This window comes from Muscardinus avellanarius, assembly GCF_963383645.1.
Source record: "Muscardinus avellanarius genome assembly, chromosome: 3".
Classification (NCBI taxonomy): Eukaryota; Metazoa; Chordata; class Mammalia; order Rodentia; family Gliridae; genus Muscardinus; species Muscardinus avellanarius.
The window spans coordinates 106,173,122-106,197,799 of NC_137788.1; the positions used below are offsets into that span (position 1 = coordinate 106,173,122).

General features: G+C 45.1%; 1 protein-coding gene across 1 annotated transcript; it reads right to left on the reverse strand.

The window, feature by feature from the left end:
• Positions 1 to 559: 559 nt before the first annotated feature.
• Positions 560 to 13,172, reverse strand: TRIM45 (tripartite motif containing 45; the record flags this gene model as incomplete). Its single annotated transcript, XM_080690856.1, has 6 exons — positions 12,582 to 13,172; positions 9,797 to 10,530; positions 7,978 to 8,107; positions 4,135 to 4,249; positions 2,143 to 2,269; positions 560 to 708 (listed from the first exon to the last, which is right to left on the reverse strand). Exons 1-6 carry the CDS (start codon positions 13,067 to 13,069, stop codon positions 560 to 562), a joined length of 1,743 nt encoding a protein of 580 aa, XP_080546982.1. The 5' UTR covers positions 13,070 to 13,172.
• Positions 13,173 to 24,678: the final 11,506 nt, after the last annotated feature.

Here is a 24,678-nt window from a genome sequence, read left to right on the forward strand (position 1 = left end):
GCACCAGATACTAATCTTCCAGGCTTGGGAGGTAGTGGGTGGACACGGTGCAGAGAGGGAGGAGGAGACCCCTGCCAAAACAGCAAGATCACATTAGAACGGTCACTAAGGCCACTGACAGTGTGCTAACAAAAAGTTAGGATAGAGGGAGAATTTTATTTTCTGAAGGAATTACCTAAATAATATATAGCTCAGGAAAAAATTTAAGAGGTTCTAACATATCACAAAAGAAGGAACTAAACTGCCCTCCCACCCCATGATCTCTATGTTCCAAAGGCTTGGATACTTCCATACCTGTACAAAATGCCCATCTTTGGATAGAAAGAACAAAACACTGCCAACCTACCTTAGAGAGAAATGTAGCAGTGGTCTTATGTGTCCAACCATCCCCAAGTACAATCAGTGTGTAACTCACCAAAACACTTGAACTCTAGCATAAGATAGGCACTTTGTCTTTAATTTTATCAGTCTCTTCAGAATTAATCTTTGGGGCTCTCTGGAAATCTGAAGTCACGCTTGGCTGCAGCTTCACCAGGCTGAGCTCGTACCCAGGAAACCCTCAGAGAGCCACGGTCCTGAGCAGACTCCTTGGGGCGCTCTGCCCGCCTGTGCACGTGCATTCAGACTTCTCAGCAAACTTCCCACAGCAAGACCAGTGGGGACGACCAGGGTGGCCTTTGTGCCCATGGCCACAGCCTAGGTACCCACCTGCACAACACAAAGGGGAGAGAAAACCAGCCCTAAGAGTGGAGTCCAGCAGTTACCATGGAAACCAGGCCTCCTGGTAGCCTCTGGACTCCCAGGAGTGAAAATATCTCAGAAAAACCTGGCGAGAGGAACAAGCTATTTGACTCCTCATAGTAGGACGGCTCCCAGGACTGATCACAGTTGAATCAACTAAGGTTAGCTAAAGCTCTCGGAACAGTGCTGAGATGGGCTATTTGAAGGCAATGAACTAGTTTGGACTTTAAAGAGAACTGGTTTGGATTTTAAATGTAAGTGACTCAAATAAACAGAACAAGGGTAAACTGGTTGAGACAGGAGGATTGCAGGTTTGTAGGCAGCCCAAGTAACTTAGCAAGGCTCTCAGCAACTTAGCAGAGATCCTGTTTCAAGTAAAAAAAAAAAAAAAAGGCTGGGGGTATAGCTTAGAGGTAGAATGCTCCTGGATTACACACACACACACACACACACACACACACACACACACACACAAGAAAGCAAGGGTGGATTAACAAAACTGAAAAAAGATGTTGAAGTGATTATATAAAAGGGTGCAAAAGCCCATTTTGTGGCCCACCATTAGAGTAAAGACAGGAGGATTGTGGTACTCGGACAGCCTTAGCTACTTAGGCCCTTTGCAACTCAGTGAGAGTCTGTTTCAAAGTAAAGAATAAAAAATAGGGCTGCGGGTGTAGCTCAGAGGTAGAATGCCCCTGGGTTCCATCCCCAGTACCGCAAAAAATAATAATAATAATTTGAGTTCTTGCCTGAGCTCTCTCCACCCCCAGAAAAACGCCAGACCTAGTTTAACTGGTTTAATCATCCAATTCCAAATCCCTGCCTTTTGGGGGATTTCTTTTAGGTTTTATTTATTTATTTATTTATTTATTTATTTATTTATTTATTTATTTATTATTGTGGTATTGGAGGTGGAACCCAGGGGCTTTACTGAAACGGTCTCGCTACATTACCGAAAGCCTCACCAAGTAGCTGAGGCTGGCTTTGAACCTGTGAGATCCTCCTGTCTCAGCCTCCCAAGCACTGGGATTACAAGTGTGCGCCACCATGCCTGGCTCTTCTTTTAGGTTTTAAAAGGGAGAAGATTGGTCTACGTTTTTCATACCACTCAGCCTCTTGGAAAGGGTACAGATGGAAATTGAGAAGCCCACAGAGTACAGGGCTCACAGGATTCATGAATTATATCAAAACTAGCTAGAAATTTTAAGGCTGCCATCTCAACTCAGAACAAAGAGGCCTGTGTAAGCAGAACTTTTATCCAGTCTGCACACACAGAGACTACACATCCTCCAAACAAAGCCTCGGTCCAGACGTCCTAACCTAGTGGCTGTGTGGTGGCAGAGGGAATGTGGCTGGATTGCCGCTGTGGGCAGCCAGGCTGAGGGTAAGGGTCCTTTGTACCTGGCATGGTGCCCCCACAGGCACAGCGTGCAGTCTTCTGGCCTCCACTGGAGCAGAAGGTGCAGCAGTGAAACACACCTGCGTGTGGGCGGTGCTTTCTCTTCACGGTCAGGGTGAATGGCGAGCCCTGCAGAGTTGAGGCCGAGAGCAAAGAACAGCAGCCTCTGAGGCAACAGGGTATGCTGAACAGAGCTCCATGCTAAACAGTCTAAGTCAAGAACAGCCTCAGAGGGACAAGAACAGCAGCAGGGAAACAGCCGGGAGGGCAAGGACTCTGCTCAGCTGGGTGGAGCCAGGCACAAAAGCAGCAGAATCACAGTCAAGGGCCTGTGCAGTGTTTCCATCATGATTCACTGACACAGCTACCAAACCCCTGGACACCGAGTAGGTCCTACAGAGTCAGTCCTGCTCTCAGCGACATGCACATTAGCTAGGGCTTGTTCTGGCAGGAATGCAAAAAGAAGCCCATACCACAGTCAGCTCAAGGTTTTCTTAATGGATTCTGTCTCCCTCTAGGCTTACATGAAGTGAAAGTGTGTAGAACACTTGATACATTACTCATCTCGATGCACTTTCATGCGACTGGCTTCAGTCTTTGGGGTTCTAGATTCTTGAGGAATCTCAGGGGCATTTAGAATTTTGCAACCACAAGGCTAGGATATCCTATGGTCTTATCTGCAATTTCTCAGCCATATGTCTCCTCTCCTCACATACTGAACTAGCCTCTTTCCTTCTGCCCCCAGTTCCTGGTCACATCTGTTACCCATCCATTTATCCTGGGACCATAAAGACATGAAAGGAGAAAGGTCAAGTGTGTGTAGCTAATAATTCTCAAACTAGTAACTCTTCTAACTGCCCCTTTTTCTTCAAGGATAACTTTCATTCTCTAATTTCTATCCTATGTATTCTATGTTAAAAAATATTTCACACATGTTGTAATTTGCCTGTTTCTATGTGAGAACCATAGAATCTGAGAAAGCACCGAGTAAAAAGCCTGGTATCTTAGAAGCCTTTCCAATGTTAAATTCACCCTCCTTTAAAGGAGGACTGTGAACTGCTGAAATCTCTGAAACTCTGAGCCAAAATAAACCTTTTTTTCTAAGATGATTGTCTCAGGTGTTTTGTCACAGCAACAGAAGGCTGACTAACAAACATTCATTAGGAAAAAAACATCTGGGGTTCAAAGAAATAGGTTCAAATTCTGATTTCCCTTCAGTGTTACTATCTATTGTGGCATGTTTGGTCTCAAACTACCTGGACGATGATCCCTGTGCTTGAATGGTTTTGAAGAAAATGGAACTAATATATGCAAAAAACATGTAACCTGTTCCTGACATCAGGTAAGCAGTAAATGGCTACTGAATGAGCCTGCCAATTCAGGATGCTACATAGTGTTTTATTATTCTCATCAATGTTGACTTCTGGTTAAGGTTAACCTCTGATTACTCCATTGTCAGAGAGACTCTGCTGGACACATATTACACAATTTTTAAACCTTCATAATCCAGAAAGTCTTATACTTGTGGAGGTGGTATAGTAGTCATGGTAACAGATAAGCACATATATGAAACAAAGCAGAGAATTACATGGGCAGATAGTTAGGCAGACAGATGACTGGTAGTTGAAAGGAGGGCGTATAACCCTGCTAATTGTATCCCAGTAAGTTCATGTCCAGTTGTAGTCAGAACAGAGCTAAAATATCTTGAGCTATATCACTGCATTATTTCTTGAATATGCGTGCTTATCTGTTGGTAGACTGCCCCTGTGATAAGTGCATCTTCCCCAAATTATGAAGTCTGAAAAACTGGAAGAATAACTACCATCCTCTAGTAAGAAAAGCAACAATCTGGGCCTTTTCTACAGTGAAAGAAAAGAATCCTGTTGGATCCCTATGTAGCTGATCCTGTGAGAAATACCTCCAGATCCTAAGAGGACAGAACCAGGGGCAGGGTAAAAGGAGCTGAGGGCAGCTTGTACAAGGGGCTTACTAACCTGCACATGCTGTTCTTTGACACAGACCCGCACAGTGTAGACCCCAGGCTCCTTGGGGGTGAAGGAAACGTAGTATGTCCCATCCTTGTTATCTTGGACCACCGTTCGGACTGGACTGAACGGAGAAAAGAGTTAGAAAATCCATTCCTTCTCACATGCCTCCTTCAGCTACCTAACATTTTAGGATGTAAACTCTACACCATTCCATTCTATATTAATTTTCAATGTCCACCAAATAGGAATCTTCTTCCACTTGCCTCAGATATTAATCTTATAACAGAAGGTAAGCAGCATAAATTATACTTTAGCTGATGTCTAAACTCCTTGAGAATCCTTGTGTTGTACCCTTTTGCTCTATAGTCCCATCTCCATACTCTGGCTCCAGAGAAAAATATATATATGCTCCTGGCACAAGTCAGCAGTAAAGGTAGGTTAAATTTTAGGAAAGGGGAGACTTCTGGGAAGATGGCGACGGAGAAAAGCGGGGCTTACGAGCCCCGCTAACAACCAATCTCTATTACTACAAAATCAGCGCCTTTCATAGTCAGAAAACACCATCAGTAGAGAAACAAAAAATGTAATTACAAGGACAGAGAAAAAGAGGGCTGGAAAAACGAGACACCAGAAACCAGACCACAGTGCTGTGGCCAGAGCCGTGGCGCAGAGCGGCGGGCGCCATCTTTCCTTGCAGCACCAGGCCCCAGAGAGGAGGGGACTCAGAACGGAGCTCAGAGCCACAGAGGAGATACGCCGGCCTTATGGCTGAGGACGTGGCAGCAGCGCCTTACTGCCGGCGGCAGTGGCGAACTCACTGGACGGCGCCAGACCAACGCACTCAACAGCCCACCAGGCTCCAGAGGAGCGGCGGACAGCGAGCCGAGGTGAGCCGCTGCGGAACAGCTGGGCGGGATTCGGCAGATTTTTTGGCACAGGGAGCATCTAAAGCTCCCAGTGGCTGGGCACAGCACACCCTGCAGAGACTCAGAGCAAAGCTCAAAACCAGAGAAGAAATACGCCAGCCTCACAGCCGAGGGTGTGTCAGCGGCACCATATTGCCACCGGCGGCAACAGCAGCGAATCCACCGAGTCCACTACAGCTCCATATGCATACTCAACAACAGCGAGTCAAATTGCGGCCCCTAGAGGAGAAATCCCAGTACTGCACTCCCAGGGACTTGACCCAGTGGGGGAGTGGCGGTGGCAGAGATATCACACCATAGGAGAACGCCCAACCTGGCACCCCCCATGGTCTAAAGCAGCCTCATTTGACTCCCTGGGTCTGAGACTCTGCGATATAACCTAATAAAGGAGTAGTGGGGACTGAGATTCAGAGTACCTTAAGCGAAGTCTTAGAGACCCAAGGGAAGAACCCAGAGAAGGCACAAACTTCTGAAATCATGGGAAAGAGGAAAAACAATGGAACAATGAATGCCCACAACCCCACAACATCAGAACCCAATAAAACAAAAATTCAGATATTTCTAGAAGATCAAATCAGGAAAATAACTGTAGAAATAATAGAGCTGTTTCGAAAAGAATTCAGAGAGAGCCAAAAAGAGATAAAGGATGTGATTAATGAAGTAAAGGCCTCAATTCAAAGCACAAACAACCGATTAGACCACATGGAGAATAGAATCTCGCTCTTAGAAGATGATCACTCCAAAAATGAACGCATAGTTTCTAATCTAGAAAAAAAAATATGACAGCAGGAATCTGACACTGAAGAAATATGGGCCCATTTTAAGAGAGCTAACCTAAGAATAATTGGAATAGAGGAGGGAAACGAAGGTGAAACCAAAGGGTTCAACAATCTCTTCAAGGAAGTAATAGCAGAAAATTTTCCAAACATAGAGCAAGAGGTCGACACACAGGTCCAGGAAACTTATAGAACCCCCTTTAGACAGGATCGGAGAAGAGGATCCCCACGCCACATAATTGTCAAAATGACCAATAAGGAAGCCAAGCAGAGAATCTTAAAGGCAACAAAAACAAAGGGCCAAGTGACATTCAGAGGCAAACCAATTAGAATCACTCCAGACTTCCCAAACCAAGTCATGAGAGCCAGAAGGGCTTGGAGTAACATATTCCAAACTCTGAAAGAAAACAACTTCCAGACAAAAATTTCCTACCCAACAAAACTTTCTATCAAATTAGATGGGGAAATAAGAAGCTTCCATGACAAACAGAAACTGAAGGAATTTATGTCTTCAAAACCAGCGCTAGAGAAAATACTCAAAGAGATTAACTACAAAGAAGAATTAGGTAACACACCAGAACCAGAGAAACAAGATTTTCCATCCAACAGACAACTAAGATTGGTTATCTGTGGAGATTCATTATTTATGTTAGTCTTTTACCTATCTCTAAATTGTATTGTTTGCTTTTATTGTTGCTAATTTCTAGGATTTCTAGTTGGAATATTAATATACCTTCAGATATAGCATTTGGAAATATTTTATCCCATTCTATCAGTAACTTTTAACTCTGTTTACATTGTCTTTGGATATACAATATTTTTTTTTATTTTTTAGGGAGTTTATTTACCCTTTTGTTGCCTGCGCCATTGAAATCATATCCAAGAAATCACTGCCAATTTCAATGTTGTGAGGTTTTATGACCCAGATTTTCTTCTAAAAGTTTATAGTATTAAGATTTATACTTAGGTCTTTTATCTATTTTGAGTTAATATTTGTATATGGGATTAGGTAAGGGTCCAATTTTATTCTTTTTCATGTAATTATTATTTTTCAACAATATTTAGTTAAAAGATTATTTAATTTCCTCCACCAAATGTTCGTGGAAACCTTGTCAAAAATAACTTGACCATATATGGAAGAATTTATCTCTAGGCTTTTATTTAACTCTAATGGTTTATATATCTGCCTTTATAACAGTACTACACTGTTTCGATTATTGTAGCTTTATATGGTTTGAAATCAGAAAATATACATCTTCTAGCTCTGTTCTTTTTCGAAATTGTTTTGGGTATCTAGAGTCCATATTCCATATTAGGATAGATTTTTTTTCCTGAAAAACAAATAAATAAAGGTATGATAGTTCCACCTAAAAAAAATATTCTCTGGTAATAAAGAAAGCAAAAAGAAATATTGAAATGTTATCTTTAAGTCATCAAAAGCTTGGTATCAGACAAATGAAACTGTTCTGTGAGATTATCATTGTTAATTTTGGATAAATTGCTATAATACTAGATGTCAACCACTAAGCCAAGCATTGGAAGGAGGGAAGGGCAGGGAACGGGGTGGGAATCGGGTAGGGGCTAATTGGGCAATGTGTGCATGTATGTCTACAAAAGTTTTTTTTTTTTATCCTATTATGATGTATGAATACAGTGCACCAATAAAAAAAAGTAAAAAAAAAAATTTAGGAAAGGTATCAAAAGATTTTTCTATTCCAAAACTTAGACGACGATCTAAGGGGCAGACTATATATTTGAGAGATAACTGAATATCAGACTAACCTCACACAAGAAAAAACATTTGGCTGGGCATACACATATCCTGCAATCCCAGTACTAGGGAGGCTGAGATAGGAGATTACAGGTTCGGAGCTAGCCTCAGCCATTTATTGAGGCTCTCATCAACTTAGACTCTGTTTCAAATAAAAAATAACATAGGTTGGGGGATGTAGCTAGCTTGGAGGAAGAATGCCCCTGGGTTCAATCCCCTACACTACAAAAAGAAAACAGATTTGGCCCCATTGGTCATATATTTTCTCACAGCATGATGGTAAAATTGACTACTATAAGTACATCTCTAATAACTCAAAAAACCTCCAGGTTCCTTATTGCTTATTACCCATAACACCTCACCTCACAACACAAACCTGTCTTTCTTATCTTTAGGAACAACTGCGACGTGGATGTTGTCCCCTCCCCGGCCCATGCTCTCTCCTGCGGCATCCTTACAAAGCAGGGTGAAAGAGGCTGTCTGTTTCTCTCGTGCTCTGTGAAGATCTGCAAAAGATAAACACGTAGTGTAAAAGACACACTCAGTGCTTCCTGGAAGGCAAACAGCAGTGACCATATCCCTGGATCAGACACCACCTTGCTTTTTCTCTGCAGAACAAAGATGTGCTTCTTGTTTATTGTAACCTCCCTGCTCCCTTTTCTTTTCTTTTCCCCTCCTGCTTTGCAGAGTGTACCTCTTGGGAGTCCCTCCTGGGAGCCTGCCTAGCTCTCAGCCAGGGGCTGCTCTTGGATTACACAGGATTCTGGACTTTAACTTCAGCCCTAAGAAAACCTTGAAAATACTTGAGATTAACCTAGGTATTCAGAGAAGAAAACCTCTAGATCTGCGAGGGCTAGTAACCCCCAAATAACCCTCTGCAACCCTGCTGAAATAGGTAAGGGGTACAGCTGACCAGCTTGGACCCTGCACATTGTAAGGTCCTCTCCAACTCAGTAGCTTGAGCCAAGGTGCTGGGGGATCACATAGAAGATACAGCCTCTAGGCCAGCATCCAGATGAACCAGGTTCCTTCACTGCCATGGAGGGGCTTATGAAAGGTCTGAGGAGCTCCTGAAATTGTATGCTCTAGTTAAGTGGATGTTTCTCAAAGGGATCTGTGACCGCCAAAGAGCTAAGAATTCATTGCCAGAGTCAGGATAATCCCCGAATACAACTTCCCATAAGGAGTGATCTGTGAACTGTTTGAATAACATGCTTCCTTTAAGAAGAGAACACCAATCAAAAGAACCAATTTCTTCTCCTCCTGAATGAATCATAACATTTAAATAAATGCCAATGATATGTGATTTATGTGGACCAAAAGGGGCACATAAGAAAGGAAATTATAATCTTGTCTTCCTCATTCCTCTGTAATCAGGTTCCTTCAAGCAACTGGAGCCAGCCGTGCTTCTCTCTTAAGCAGGCTGATTCCATCCTGCCCTAATCAAGACTGGCACCTCCACTGGGTACTGTCCCAGCGCTGGCACCTGATAGAAACAAAACACGATCCTTGGGTTGCACGGTAGCTACTACTTTCCTGAAGTAGAAAAAGAAGCCTCATGCCTGTATCGCATATGAGCTACTGTGCTCTGTCTTTTAGTGCCGTTTGTCTCCCTCTTAGTAAACTGGTCAGCAAAGGAGTGCGACCAGCTGAACATGCACAATTCCTTCTTCTTCTTTTGGTACTCGGGGCTGAACCCAGGGGCCTTCTACCTCTGAGCCACACCTCTAGCTGTGTTTTATTTTGAAACAGGGTCTTGGCAAGTTCCTGGGGGTCTTGTTAAATTGCTGAGACTGGCCTTAACCCTGAGATCGTTCTGTCTCAGCCTCCCAAATACTGGAATAAGTTAGAGGTATGCACCACCTATACCCAGCTAAACAAGCACAATTCTTTAAATGCCAGTTCCCTAGGCCGGGCACGGTGGCGCTCGCTTATAATCCCTACACTTGGGAGGCTGAAACAGGAGGATCACACAGGTTCGAAACCAGCCTCAGCTACTTAGTGAGGCTCTTAGCAACTTAGTGAGTCTCTGTTTCCAAATAAAATATAAAATAGGTCTGGGAGTGTAGCCCAGAGGTAGAAAGCCCCTGGGTTCCACCCCTAGTACCACCAAAAAAAATAAAAATAAAAATAAAAAAATAAATGCCAGTCCTTGTCCACTGCCCTCCCCATGCTAATGGGAAATCCCTTCCCACCTTCTCCTTGAAGGACACATTTGGCTGGATCAACCTCTTTGGTATTAATGGCCCCATAAACTTCGTAGCCACGGCACTGGCCTGCTTTCTCCTGAGGAGAGAAGCTTATCTTATCATTTACTCCGGGATGGGTGCTATATTCAACTTTGTTCAGCTTCCTGAGCCGTTCTACCACCACCCCCTTGGTGATGAGGATCTCCAGGTCCGAGCCGCTGGTCAGCAAGTGCTCGGTGAACTCCACTCCAGTGCGCATGTCTGCCAGCAGCTGCTCCAGCTGTGCTTTCTGCAGCTGCAGGGAGGTTTCCTTCTGGACTCGTATGTTTTCTAGCTGCTTCAGCAGCTTGTCCCGATGCTCCTCAATGGCCTTGATGTAGCCCTCGGAGAAGGCGCGGACGTCTGCTGCCACTGCCTCCACACGTTCCTGGAGGGCACCATTCATCCCTTTGATCTGAGCCAGGGCGTCCTCCAGGGCTTCCACGTGGGGCTGGGTGCCTCTGAGGAGCTCACGCACAGAGTCCCCATGCTTATGGATGACATTGCTGGTGAAGTCGTATGGGTGCTCACGGTGCTCCCCCACCACGCAATCCCGGCACACAGGCCGGTCACAGAGCTCACAGAACAGCCTCAGCTCCTCCGCAGGGTGAGCAGGACACAGGATGGGCTTTCCAACCCGGCTGTAGCCCTTCAGGTCTTTTAGGTCCACCATAATATGGTAAGTCGTTTTCTTCTGCCGCCTGGGGGGGAAACATCAGGATAAGGAAATTAGGGAATGACTCCCGTTGGGAAAGAGCTCAGCCAAGAGGTTTTAGGATTTCTTTGCTCTATCTATAGGTTGCATGATCCTCTTTGATTCCAGATATATGTCTATACTGAGGCCCAATACTATCTGAAAGGACTATTGTTCAGAACAAAATGGGAGTCCACTTGGGACATTTTTTCTGCAAAAGGTTGTAATGCCGAGATTACATTCTAAAACTTTCCCCAAAGAGTTTATTTGGCAAGTTTAGTAGAGTCATGGCTTGCTTTCTATATAGCAAGAGGTGAGACTGCAGTGGACACCAGCACCAAGAGACACAATCTGAACCATAAGGAATAGCAATGAAAAAGCAGCTAACTGGCCTTGACAACATTTCACTTGGTTTTCCTCTAAGACCTTGGTAAAGCATTTCCTTTGACCAGAGCCTACATTGTTCACAGCAGAAGGATAGAATTTCCATCAAGTCATCAACATTATTAGAAAGTGAAATCAGTGGTCAGTAGAATCAAAGCTCTCTTTTAATTCCCCTTTCCAATAGCCTGCTAGAGGTTCAGGGAATCCCTAGGAAACCACAGTGCCTACTCAGAGTTCCCCATTAGCATTATATTAACTTGAAGCTTATACACCTATTCTGGCACCAGAAAAGTGGCTGCACAGAAAACAGGGTCAGCTGTTTAGCTGGTAGCAAGATAGCCATAGGGATTACCACATAATTACAAGTTAAAAATAGAAAGAGTGAAGACTACTAACTTCTATTGGTGAGGCCAGAAAGCAAATAGTAGTCAGAACTTTTAAACTTTTAGGCTAATCCTAAACTTTAATCATGTTATATTTTGATGTTCTACAGCAGAGTGGGGGAAGAGTATGAAGAGTGATCCATTTGACAGACAGCTATTCCACAAGTGTGATGGGAGATATAATCAAGCCAGGTGTGGTGGCAAATGCCACCAGCATCCGGGAAGCAGAGAACAGAGGATTGCAGTCCACATACAGCCTCAGCTACTTAACGAGGTCTTTCGCAACTCAATGAGACCCTGTTTCAAAAATAAAAGGACTAAAAATTAGGGCTGGGGTGTAGCTCCGAGGTACAATGCCCCCGGGTTCCATCCCCAGTACTGCAAGAAAGAAAGAAAGAAAGAAAGAAAGAAAGAAAGAAAGAAAGAAAGAAAGAAAGAAAGAAGAAAGAAAGAAGGAAAGAAAGACTAAAAATAAGACTAGGGGTGTCGCTAGGAGGTAAAATGTCCCTCGGTTCCATCCCCAGTACCACGAAGAAGAAGAATCAGAAGAATTAGAAGAATCAGAAGAAGAAGAAGAAGAAGAAGAAGAAGAAGAAGAAGAAGAAGAAGAAGAAGAGGAAGGAGGAGGAGGAGGAGGAGGAGGAGGAGGAGGAGGAGGAGGAGGAGACGACGACATAGATATAATCAGCATCTCAACTACCATCTACCAGCCTACCTCATCCAGCTACAGTCACCCCAAGGCATAAGACAAAGGCTGAGAGGAGACCCAGCTGGGAAAGCGGCATGCATTAGCACAAAGAACACAGAAAACAAGCAGAAGATCCGGATTTAAGACTTGATTCTGTTACACATTTGCTTATCATAGAAAGGTCCTTGGCAAATTCTTTCATTTACTAGATGAGGTGAAAACAGTGCCTGCCTGTAAGAGTTGCAATAGTCATATGAGCTCAAGGACAGGACCTATGCTGTTACAGTCATCCTCCTGTCTCTCCAGCACCGACTGAAATGATTCACTACACAAATGATTGACGATGGAAGGAAATTGTCAGTGTGCTTTGTAAACTGGGGACTATGCAAACCATTATTGCTGTTATTACTACAGGTATTATATTAAGTAGGTGGGTTTAACCACTGTTCTAGAATGCTTGATATTGCATTGGGTATTGGTCTTTGACCTTTGAAATTTGACCTGAGAAAATTTCCCCTTCAACCTACCCACCAAAGGATTTCTGCTTTGACATCCTTTTGTACTCCACTCTAAGCAATACCAGGCAGAGTATCCCATCTTTACCTATGAGCCTGGCAACAGAAGTGGCACAGATTGGCTTTGCAGGTCTGACACCTCTTCTCCACTTCCCTGTCGCTGCACAGGTCACACACCAGGCCCTGGCCTTCCCCTTGCAGACTCTCCAGCATGACATCATTCATGGCCAGGTGGTCTATGGTTAAAGCCTTCACTCCACCCATGGGCAGGTCCACCTGAGCATCACATACTGGACAGAGGATGCCGATCTGTGGTTGCAGGCTTCCTGGCTTGAGTCCTTGGAATATCGACCCCTCAGAGCTGGTGTCAGAGTCTCCCCCTCGGATGTCCATTACTGAGAAGGGTTCCAGCTGCTCCAGGCAAGTGGTGCAAACCGTGTGCAAACAAGGCAAGAGCCTGGGGGCTTTGAAAAGCCCCATGCACAAAGGGCAGTGAGTCTTGCCTGAGTTTCCAAGTGCGGTCCCACTGGGGAGTTTGTGCACCAAGCCAAGAAGTCGCTTCCTGTTTTCTGACATATTCCCCACGTTTGTGCCCAGTAACAGAAAAGATCCTAGGCAGTTCTGTAATGCTGTTGCTTATTAAACCCACCCAAACAGAAAGTTTCCCGAACTTGAACTGAGACCATAGAGACAATATTGTTGATAAATTAAAGGACAAAAGGGGAAAAGAGAATACCTCCCAGGAACCACCCACAGATCTACTCAGGATCTGTGGTACGGCACCCTCCTTTCCATGGCATCCCATACCAGACACGCCCACAACCTCCTCGGTTCCCCAAGTCCTTCTTCCCGGCGCTTCCAGATCTAAGTCTCCAGCTCTAAGTCTCTAGACCTGCCGCGGACTCCAGGATCCTCGCATCTCACGTCCTCCACGGCCACCCCACTCCCGCCGCCCGCCCCACTGGTCCCGCCCCGGCCACGCGACAAGCGCCGCCCCCGCCACCGCGCGATGAGGTAGGGGGTCCTCCGGCTCCTTTCTTCAGCGGAAGGCGGGCGGCAGGCGAGGAAGCTGCAAGTTCCCGTGGTCTTCCCGGTAGCCACCACCTACCACCTTCGCCTGGTCCTACACTGCTCTAAAACTATCGGCCCTCCTCGCACCAATCCCAGCCCGGGTCGGCTCCGAGACGTCCAATCACCGTCCGAGAGGGGCGGCCCTTGCAGCGCCAGGCCCTCCAGATTGACACCACTGTCATCCAATAAGCGTTGGAAATTTTACATCCTCGCCCATCCTCTAAGGGGAAACCAGACAAAGGGTCTGAGGCCGGGCAAGGAAAAGAGCAAGTCTAGGGATGAGTGGCATAGTATAACCAGCGTCACCGTTTCATGAGGACTATCCCTTTATCTCTGTGGCGACCAGAGAAATCTCAGGGCCACTTAGCCGCCTGAGTGCGGGAGGAACGGCCTTCTCTTCGCCCTCCGATTGGTCGACGTAAGCAGACAGGGCTCTCCCATTGGCGGGTGGTGCTGTCAGGTAGACGAGGCCCTCAGCAAGGAGCTTGCTGGGAGTTGTAGGCGACGTTTTCCGGGCTCAGGACACCTGGTTCGAGGCTGTAACGCATCTCCACTGCAAGGGAGCAGTGGAGATCTCCACTCTCGGTCCCTGGAGCTTATTTTAGTCTGGAAATCCCCCAGACATTGCTCGGTGGGTTGAAGGAACTCCTGCGACTGGTTAGCTTCTGGCATTTTCCAGGGGTTTGGGGGGGAACCAGTTAGGGACACTGCTGAGCCCAGGTCTAGAATGGGGTCTAGAATGGGGAGCTTCATTCGGTCTGGCCTCCGAGTGCCCTCCTGCTGCGCGAGAAGCTTTTGTTTCACCAGTTTGAGGGAAAACTGTAGATGGCCAAAGGGGTTAAGTAGTTGTCACCCGGAGTGCTACACTTGACTGCTGCTATTTTTTTTTTTTTTTTTAAATACCCCTTCAGTACTGGGGATGAAACCCAGGGCCCTTCTGCTAGGCAAGTGCTGTACCACTGAGCTGCACCCCTAGCCCTGACCGCAGTGTTTATCAATCTAGGAGGCCCCTGATAGGTCACAATGGGATAAGTGGAGGTTGACAAGCCCTTTTAGGAAGAAGGATACACCTGGCACCTTCAGCGTTATGCATTTGTCTCCTTCCTGTGTTCTTACCAGGAAACTCTAATTCAGTCTCATGAGGGTTTCGCTGCCCCTTAGATCTGGGACCCTTACCGCCAAAATTCCAAAAATGGTAACACGCCGGCTCCATCCCCTCCACCTGTTCTCATTATCTTCCCTCGCCTAAGCCTGTCTAATGTGCCTATCTCACTGCTTTCTTTGTTCGTGACCTTCCCTGCTTAATTTGGGCCTATGGACAGCTGTTTCATATGATATCTTCATTATACTACTAGTGCCTCAGCCTAACTAAGCTTTTAAAAATAAAGCTGGAGATGGTTGGGGAGTCTCCAAAATATGAGAAGAAAGTCAAAATAGAAATGATTGACTGTTTCTAAAATATTTCAGAATGGGGATGAGCCCAGTGGTAGAACATGTGCCTAGCCTGTATGAATCCCTGGGTTCTTTCCCCAGCATTGCAAAAGAAAGAGGGGCAGGTAGAAGATATAATCTAGTTTGGCCTCCATTGGGAAGGGCCTCAGATCTGGTTCTAGCTGCATAATAAGTAAAATGTCATATGTCAACGAGCCAGACACCACTTTTATATAAAAAGTACATGTCATTTCCAACGTGCACATGCCTACAAAGGTCTTAGAATCGTTCTTACCTGGATTTCTTCAGCCTCTGGTCCTCACCTTCCCTGATTCAGAATCTGCTTTCTCCACTCCAGTATGTTGGAGTAAGTCATGAGAACTGCGTGGATGTGTGTTTGCTATATATTCTTGCTCTGAACTTCACCTCTACCTTCTAAGAGGCTTGGCTATACCTTGCTCCATCTCTTATTCATACTATATTGCATTTCCTGGCAGATGTCCCAAGCTTCTCTGGTTTAAGAAGTGCTTTATAATTTACATGTGCATTGTGTCATTTAATCTTGTAATAACTGTGAGGAAACTGAGTCTGAAAGAGGTCTGGTAGGCAGCCCGAGGTAACTTATCTGGGGCTTAAACACAGTAATATGATGTCAGTCTAAAATTCTACTCCAGCCAACTCTGCCCTTTCCTTCTTGGCATCTTAAGTAACATACACACACACACACACACACACACACACACACACACACACACACACACACTGCAACAAACTACATTCAGTTGAGTGAGAAAATGGAACTATATTCTACTATTTTACCTTTCCACTTAAAAATGTTCTCCGTATACCTTTCCTGATTGCTTTTCTTTCTTCTATTCCAAGGTTAGGCCTCTGGTGTGTGTGTGTGTGTGTGTGTGTGCACACATGTGTGCACACCTGTGTATTACTGGGGATTGAACCCAGAGGCATTCTACCTCCAAGCTGCATCCACAGTCCTATTTTATTTTTTCATTGTGTTTTTATTGTTTTGAAACAAGGTCTTGCTAGGTTCCTAAGAATCTCACTATGTTGCTGAGGCTGATCTTGAATTGATGATCTTCCTGTCTCAGCCTCCCAAGTTCTGAAATTACAACAGGAATGCACCACCATTTCTGGCATGACCTGTTCTTTACCCAACCTCTTCTGACTCTGCAAAATTTTGCTTCTACTTTTTTTTTTTTTTTTTTTGGTGGTACTAGGGATGGAACCCTTCTACCTCCAGGCTACACTCCCAGACCTATTTTTTTATATTTCTATTTGGAAACAGGGTCTCTTAAACCTGCGAGATCCTCCTGTCTCCGCCCCCCAAGCACGGGGATTACAAGTGTGCGCCACCACGCCTGGGTTGCTTCTACATTTTTAATCCGTTCCTTACTAATATGTTTTGTTTTTTGCCTGCCAATTTATGATCGTATCCTGAAGGAAGAGACAGATCCTCCCTTAGCCCAGATCCCCTTCAACTTCATTAACTTTGATGGCTCTCACCACTGTATTTCTCAAGAGTATTCTATTTTCCTCTCTCTCTCATCATGATCATCGCCACTCATCTATTTCTTTCCTTTGTCCTGTTGAAATGTTTCTTATAGCCCATGAGTGACTGTTGTTAGATTTTTCCAGTACACAGTCTCTTGGGTAGTCGTCATTGGTATGTGCTTCTTTTCCTTAAAACTTGCTTCCTAGCCAGGCGTGGTGGCACACACCTGTTTTCCCAGTACCTGGGAGGCTAAGGCAGGGGGATTGCAGGTTCAAAGGCTTCCTCAGCAACTTTGTGAGGCTCTCGGCAACTTAAATCCTGCTTCAAACAAACAAACAAACAAATAACAACAACAAAAAAAAAAAAAAACAGGGCTGTGGGAGGTAGAATGCCCCTGGGTTTCATTCCCAGTACAACGAATGAACAAACAAACACTTGCTTCCTAGCGAGGCATTGTGATTCATGCTTATAATCCCAGTACTTGAAGGTTGAGACAGGAAGATCGCAGGTTCAAGGGCAGCTTCAGCAATTTAGTGAGATCCTGTTTCCAAATAAAAAATAAAATAGAGCTAGGGGTGTATCTCTAAAGTAGAATGCCCGTAGGCTCAATCCTCAGCACTAAACACACACACACACACACACACACACACACACACACACACACCATGAAAACTTGCTTCCTAAGACTTCTGCAGTGCTTTTCTCTCCTGGTCTTCTAATCTCTTGGGACTGCTCTCACATTCTGCTTCCTTTCTGATCCCTTTTCTCCATCGTATCCGTTACATTTTCTCTCTACGTTTCCTATTATGCAGTGTTCCCAGATTCACACTCTAGTACCGACCACTCCCAGAGCTTTTGTTATAAGCACCTATTATACGCCTCTCACTGAGCAACATCCCCAGCCTAACATATCAAACTTCACTGAACTCCTTTTTTATTAAACAATGCTGTCTGAATTTTCCTATTTCATTCTCCCCAGGGTATCATCACTCTCCCTGCCTTCCAGCTTGAAACCTTATAATGCTCTGGACTCCTTTATCTTCTCCCGTATCCAGGCAGGCACCGTCTCTTTCCGTTCTCATTGCCAGCACCTTACTGCATAGAAGTTTTAAGATGGTGCAAGACCTTATCACCCTCACCTCAAGTATCACAATAGTCTGAGTGATCCTTGACCACCATTTCTAATTGCTCCAATTTGATCTTCCAACTAATTGTTAAAACATGGGGCAAGTCAGTCTTCATTGTACAGTGTTTAGTAGCTCCTCATCTTCATAGGATAATATCTGGATTCCTTTATAGAGCCATAAAACCAACTTTTGGGGTATTCCCTAAACATTGCCAAGCACATTTCTTGATCATTGTAAATTTGTGCACAACATGCTCCTACATTTAGGACACTCTTCCTTCTATGTTAGGCCTGCTTCGCTCTACCACCTCAGAGCTTTCCCTGTGACTTCAAGGCTCCAGATTTGAGCTCTAAGAGCTCTTTTGCCTATATTGTTTATGTACCAGTATTGGGAATGGCCTAGAAGATTTGAGAAAGCTCTGATTATTAATAAATGTATTTCAAAAATTGGGTGAGGGGCAGATCTGTGAAAAGACCTGGTTTCTGCCAAGAAGCAGGCAACTATTCCAATGTAAATTAACCTAGCTAAAGGTAATTAGCAAGTCTATAGGAGAGGGGAACTAGGACTTTCTCATCCTCATTCTAAAGACAGGTTTATATCATTGGATAATCTAGCTAGGATGGGAGGAGGGGGTCAACCTTCGTGAAAGGAAACACCTTGGCGGGAAAGTAAGGGGAGGAGCTTTACAGGGATTTTTACTACAGCAGAATTACCTGAAACAAGATGGAGGATATCATGTATAAAGTCTGTTCCGTGCTTTGTATTTCGGTGATTTCGTTGGAAGCACCCCCTCATGTTATCCATGAGGCTATAACTGTCTTTTGTATTTCTATCTTTTTAATAAACTTTTGCAGATACCAGCAAAAGCCATGCCCTCTCGGCATCTGCATTATTATTATTCATGTAGTCCATAGGCAGAATCTCAAAGTGAGAAAGTCCCGAGAGAAGGTGTGGTCGCTGGCCGAAAGTACTCTCCACTTTTAGATATTCTTTCATAACTATTATTCTTCTAGTATTCTTTTAACTCTCCACATGAATTGCTCCAGTGGTGTAATATCAGGACTGTGAGAGAAACTGAGTCCGTGGAAAATAAAATTTCTGGTAATTCGTCCAAACCTCTAAATGTCCTTGGCTTTGTTCAGATGGTAAAAGAACTTAGTTAAAGATTAGATGCAGTGGTAGCATTCCAGTCAGTAATTACAAACGCAGATTTCCTCTCAATCTTTGACCCTCAACCTAATCAATAACTAACCTAGAGGGGGAGGCGACCCGATGCCTCCATTTACCTCTCTTTGTGATCCTGCCCAGATACGGGAAGACAAACGTTGGGTGTAACATCAAAGCAACCCAGTTTATGAGCAACTAATACTGCCCAATACAATGGAGCTGAAGGCTAGGAAGATTCTTGACCTTTACACCCAGTATGAGCCCTGCCCGAGATGGGAGGGGTGCCACGTGGCCCAGGAAAGGATATTGCAAAGGGTCTGGGGCAGGAATATGGATTATTTATAAGATGAATAGGTTTCTAATAAGCCCATCGTTTGGGAAAAAGTGTTTCACAGCTAAGGAAGTATAGCTGACAACTAAATCTAAAAACTACATGGTATTTTTGGTGTTTGTCTGCCAAACTGTGTTGTGAGTTTGCTTAAGCTTTCAGATTTAGAAGGTAAGATGGCAACACCTGAAGAAACTCTATCACATCCACCTGAATCACCACATCTCCCCACACTTGCTATATGGACTGAGCCCAAAAGATGGAAAGTTCCAAGAAAGTTAAAGAAGATTCCTCGAGAAGCCTCCAAGCCTTGGGCGTGCCCGTTTCTTCTGGAAGATTGCCCTTTGGAACTGCTTGTCTGCAAGATCAGGGAGAAGATCCGGAGTTAATCTCTTGAAAGCCAAAAGCCAGCTGAAAGCCGGACTAGTTTTTTTACCTTTGTTTACATGTCATTCACTATTGTTTCACAGTGATTGCATTCACTTCCTTTTCTCTTATTATTAACTTTACTGGTGAAGGGTATAAATTTTTCGGGGTTCTTGTAATACAAGTGTCATTAGCTCAAAAGGCTCTTGTCCATATCAGGTTCTTTCCAAGAGCGCCGTCACTAGGGACTTAAAGAAATTTAGTCCCTGAAAGGGAAAGAATCACTGCAGATAAGAGGCTGCAGTATTTCACTCTATCCTTCCCCATCTTTGCTGAGATTCTCGACCGCGAGTGGACTTGCACCCCGATTGGACTAAGCTGGCCTTCGGCAAACTTTAAATCTTCAGCAAGAGTCCAGGCTGTTGCATATTTATCCCTAGCTCAGGACAAGAACCCGTGCTTTTTTGTTTTGAGGGAAATTGTGTCCGGGAGCCTAACAGGTTTTGGGGACAGCTTCCAAAACCGTAACATCTTCTCAAACTGTAACAGTTTACAGTTTGTGCTATCTTATAGTGATGTACGTAATATATCACTATATCTATATATTAGATATAGGCATAATTCATCATATACATATGTATTCTCTGTCTCTTGTTAAGATTAAAAACCCTTGGCAACCTAGCTGTACATATTAAGCTTTTGGTAAAGACCTGGGATTTTTTTTTCTTTTTGTCTTGTTTTGTTTATTTTGGTATTGGGGATTGAACTCAGGGATACTCTACCTCTGAGCTACACCCCAGCCCTTTTTAAAATTTCTTTTGAAACAGAGTCTTACTAAGTTGCTGAAAGTCTCTGTACATTACTGAGGCTGGCCTCAAATCTGCAATCCTCCTGTGTCAGCCAAGTACTGAGATTATAGGCCTGGACCACCATGCCCAGCTAGGACCTATTATTGATGAGGCAGAAAATGGTGATCTCGAATAGTGAGAGAATTAACAGGACCATAGTCTAATGATCGTTTTGTGGCTAGTGCAGACCACAGGTGGTATGGGCTGAGATGATGGAATGATAGAATTTGTTGCAGATGCTCTTTTATCAGAATGAGTCCAGTGTCTCACTCCAGGTTCACATATTGCTTTATCTGTCTGGAGACTTAAGATAGTAAATAGTTACAGAGAAGAACAAGAGTCACGGAATCAGAAGAACAAGACTGATGAAAGTGACCAGGTCTCTCAGAGGCCTCCGGGTTTCAGCTTACTCCTGTTGTCCAAGACAGGGAAGATACTGAGGTCAGGAAAGCCAGGGAAGGAGGATGACTCATCAGGAAGCCAGGCAGGTCTGGCTTGCAGGGTTTGCTTGATTAGTACCATCCGACACTGAGTGGATACATGGGAAGGGACATGTGTCTTCTGTGAGACTTAGGTATCACCATCACACCGTCTCTGTCACTCACTATCTCTCTCCCCCTTTATTTCAACAGATTACTTTTTCCAGAAGCCTGTGCTCTGAGGCCCAGTTTCCTCTTCCTCTTCCGCCTTCCTCTTCCCCTTCCTAGATCGCCACACCTTAATCTCTGCTTCTGCTCTACTCCCTCTGGCTCCCCATCGCGGTCTTTCTCTTTATGTCCGTGACTCCGGAAAGAATTGTCTACACTTGCTTCCCCAGCTCCTTTTCAGTTTTTATCTAACTGAGTGGTTATGGCTTTTGGCAGAGCTTTCTTCCACTTGAAACTTGCTCCCTCCTTGGTTGTCATGCACTATTTCTAACTTTCCTCTACCTCCTGCCCCTTGGATTCATCTTCTTTTTCTCTACAATGCAGTAATTCTTCTTCCACTTGCTTCCTAAATGTTGCTATTTGCCAGAGTCCTTAGCCTTTTTTTTTTTTTTTTTTTTTTTTTTTTTTTGGTGGTGGTGGTCCTGGGGGCGGAACCCAGAGACTTTCTACCTCTAGGCTATACTCCCAGACCTATTTTATACTTTATTTGGAAACAGGGTCTCACTAAGTTGCTGAGAGCCTCACTGAGTAGCTGAGGCTGGCTTTGAACCTGTGTGATCCTCCTGTCTCAGCCTCCCAAGCTCTGGGATTACAAGTATGCGCCCACGCCCGGCTCTCAGCCTTCTTTTTTTAAAAACCCTCTTCATCCTCCCTTGATCGCTGTGCTTTCTGAGGTGATGTATATAAAGCACCAGTCGACTCATTCCATGAGGGCTCTTTTCTACTGTTATCATCATTACTTTCATCATATCTGAATTCACTCCCCGGTTTCTGCCTCTACCCCCTGCCTAAGTTCAAGTGGCTAAGCTTTATCTGGTTTCCGGCTGGTGTCCTTATTTCTAACCCATCACCTGTAATCCTGTTAGTGATCTTTGTGAACTTTCAATTTGACATGCTTCTCGATAGCTCTTCAGTACCTTCATTTACTTGTCAAATATCCTTTGGGCACCAGGAATATATTTTCCCCCAAATGTTTCCATGATTTGCTTCTCACTAGAATAGCAAGTTCCACGAGGACATGAACTTTTGTCTATGTGTCAGGCAGTAGAGATACATCATTAGAATAAACAAAAATTCCAGCTTTCATGGCATAACATCTTCTCACGGGGGAAATCAGCCAATAAGCAGTAAATGTCAGAGCCACACAAACTGTGCTGTGTATGGGAAAGTGAGGAGTGCCGTGGGGAGAGATGAAATGGAGCAAAGAGTGTCTATGGGACACGGTGGGGATGTTGCCATTTAAATGGAGTGATCGGGCCAAATATCACTTCAAAGGCAGTATTTGAGCAAAGGCTTGAAAGCAAAGGAGCGGCCTCTGCAGATGGTTGGGGAAACAGCAGTTCAGACAGGCGCAGAGTCCATGATGGCTGAGGGAAGGACAGACAGGCAGGTTTGAGCAATGGTTAGTGGGGCAAGAACAGCATGAATGACAGGAGTCGCCTCGGGGATACACGCCAGTCTTAGAGTGACGCGCACCTCCCTCTGCGGCCCAGCCGGCCTCACCTACGCCTGCCCCAGTCCAGCCTCAGCGTCCGCCCTGAGCTCAGGCCTTTCACTGTCATTGTTCAAGCTACTTGCGGTGCTTAGAATACCCTGCCCACTCTTCTTTGCTTGACTAACTTCTACCCATTCTTCAAAGCTTAGTTCAGACATCAACTTCTCGAGTAATCCTCCATCTCCCGAGTCTTGCACTTGGTAGTGACCTCTATCAAGCTTTTAACATTCTGCACCTCATTTTCCTATTTGCTTGTCTAATTCCTCTCTCTGCTCTCACTATACCTCTTCCCTCCTGCACTGGAACTCTTAATCATGAAATCATGTCTTGTTTTTGCATCCCAAATGCAGGACACAGTGTCAGAAACACAATATGGCTTAATAAATGTTTGATGAGTGAATAAATGACATTTGTGTTTCATTTCTAAGAAACTTATTATAATGACAGGACAAATGACCACGGAAATTTATCACTTATTTCAAATAGATCACATTTGTCTTCTGAATAAAGGCCCAGTTTCTAAAACACAGAATCTTTAGTGCCATCTAGTGGAAGTCGCTGCAGTAAACGCTATAACTAACAAAGCTTGGCTAGTGTTTGCTTATGTTATTTTTCAAATTTTGAACTGAGTCAGAAAAGGAAGGGCTTGCATAGGATTCAGGACACAATGCATTATGGTTATTTTGACTTTTATTTAGAAATTCACTGTACCCTAAGATTATTCTTCTCATAAAATCTAGTTTAACTAGTTCCTCATAACTGATGCTTTGTAATCAATGGCAGCTCTTTAAGAGGATGACAATAAAAAAGCTAGAATAATGTGAGCTTTCAAGCTCTTCTTGTGTAACTGTTTTTAGGTTGGGGTGAAGTTACCCAAGATATCAGCTCCATTATCACTTAACCATCTCCCCTTTTATTTATTGTATTTTATTATTTTTGTAATCATACATCACTTTGGAATACAAGATGAGAGGATATACAAGCACATATCATCCAATAAGCCCTCATCCAATCCCCCTCCCATTCCCTCCCCCTCCCTTGATCCCATGCTTAATTGGTGATTATCTTTGATATCATTGTTTATGCACCTCATGAGTTTAAAGAGATTCCATCCTCCCCCACCCACTCCCCTCTGATTGCTCACCTTAATTGCTTCTCAATAGGCCCTTTCTACTACTCGACCTCCTCCTGTTACCCCTTTCCTCCTAGTTCTTGCTAATTAGGGGAATCATCTGGATTTTATTTTCTGTGCTATTTCTCTGTGCATGCTGCATTGCAAGTTCCGATCCCACTCTTGATGGCCCGAGTTAGTGGCCTGGCCACCTGGAGGACTCTGATCCCGACCTTGCTGGCTCCAGCACCGGCCTTGCCTCATGGGAGGCCCCGATCCTGGCCTCGCTGGCCCCTGCACCGAACTAACCCCTAGGCTGGCTCCTCTCCCGGCCTCAGAGGCCCCAGTACCAGCCTAGCCTCATGACAGGCTCCGATCCCGGCCTCGCTGACCCTGGCACCGGCCTAACCCCTCGTCAGGTTCCTATCCTGGTCTCGTAAATCCCAGCTCCATCCTTGCCTCACGGCAGGCTCTGATCCTGACCTTGCTGGCCCTGGCACCGGCTAACCCCTCGGCTGATGCTGATCCCTGCCTCGGAGGCCTCAGTAGTGGCCTTGCCTCACGGCAGGCTCTGGTCCCGGCCTTGTTGGCCCCGGCATTGACCTTACCCCTTGGCAGGCTCCAATTCTGGCCTCAGAGGCCCCAGCACCAGCCATACCTCAAGGCAGGCTCTGATCCTGGCTTCACTGGCCCCGACACCGGCCTAACCCCTCGGCAGGTTCCTATCCAGGCTTCAGAGGCCCCAGCACCGGCCTTGCCTCATAGCAGGCTCCGATCCTGGCCTTGATGGCCCCGGCACTGGCCTGATCCCTCAGCTGACTCTGATCCTGGCCTCAGAGGCCTCAGCACCAGCCTTGCCTTGCAGCAGGCTCCGATCTCGGCCTTGCTGGCTCCGGCACTGGCCTAACACATCAGCTGGCTATGATCCCAACCTCAGATGCCCCAGCACCAGCCTTGCCTCACGGTAGGCTCCAATCCTGGCCTTGTTGGCCCCGGCCCTGACCTAACCCCTTGGCAGGCTCCAATCCCGGCCTCGGAGGCCCCAGCACCAGCCTTGTCTCATGGCAGGCTCTGATCCCAG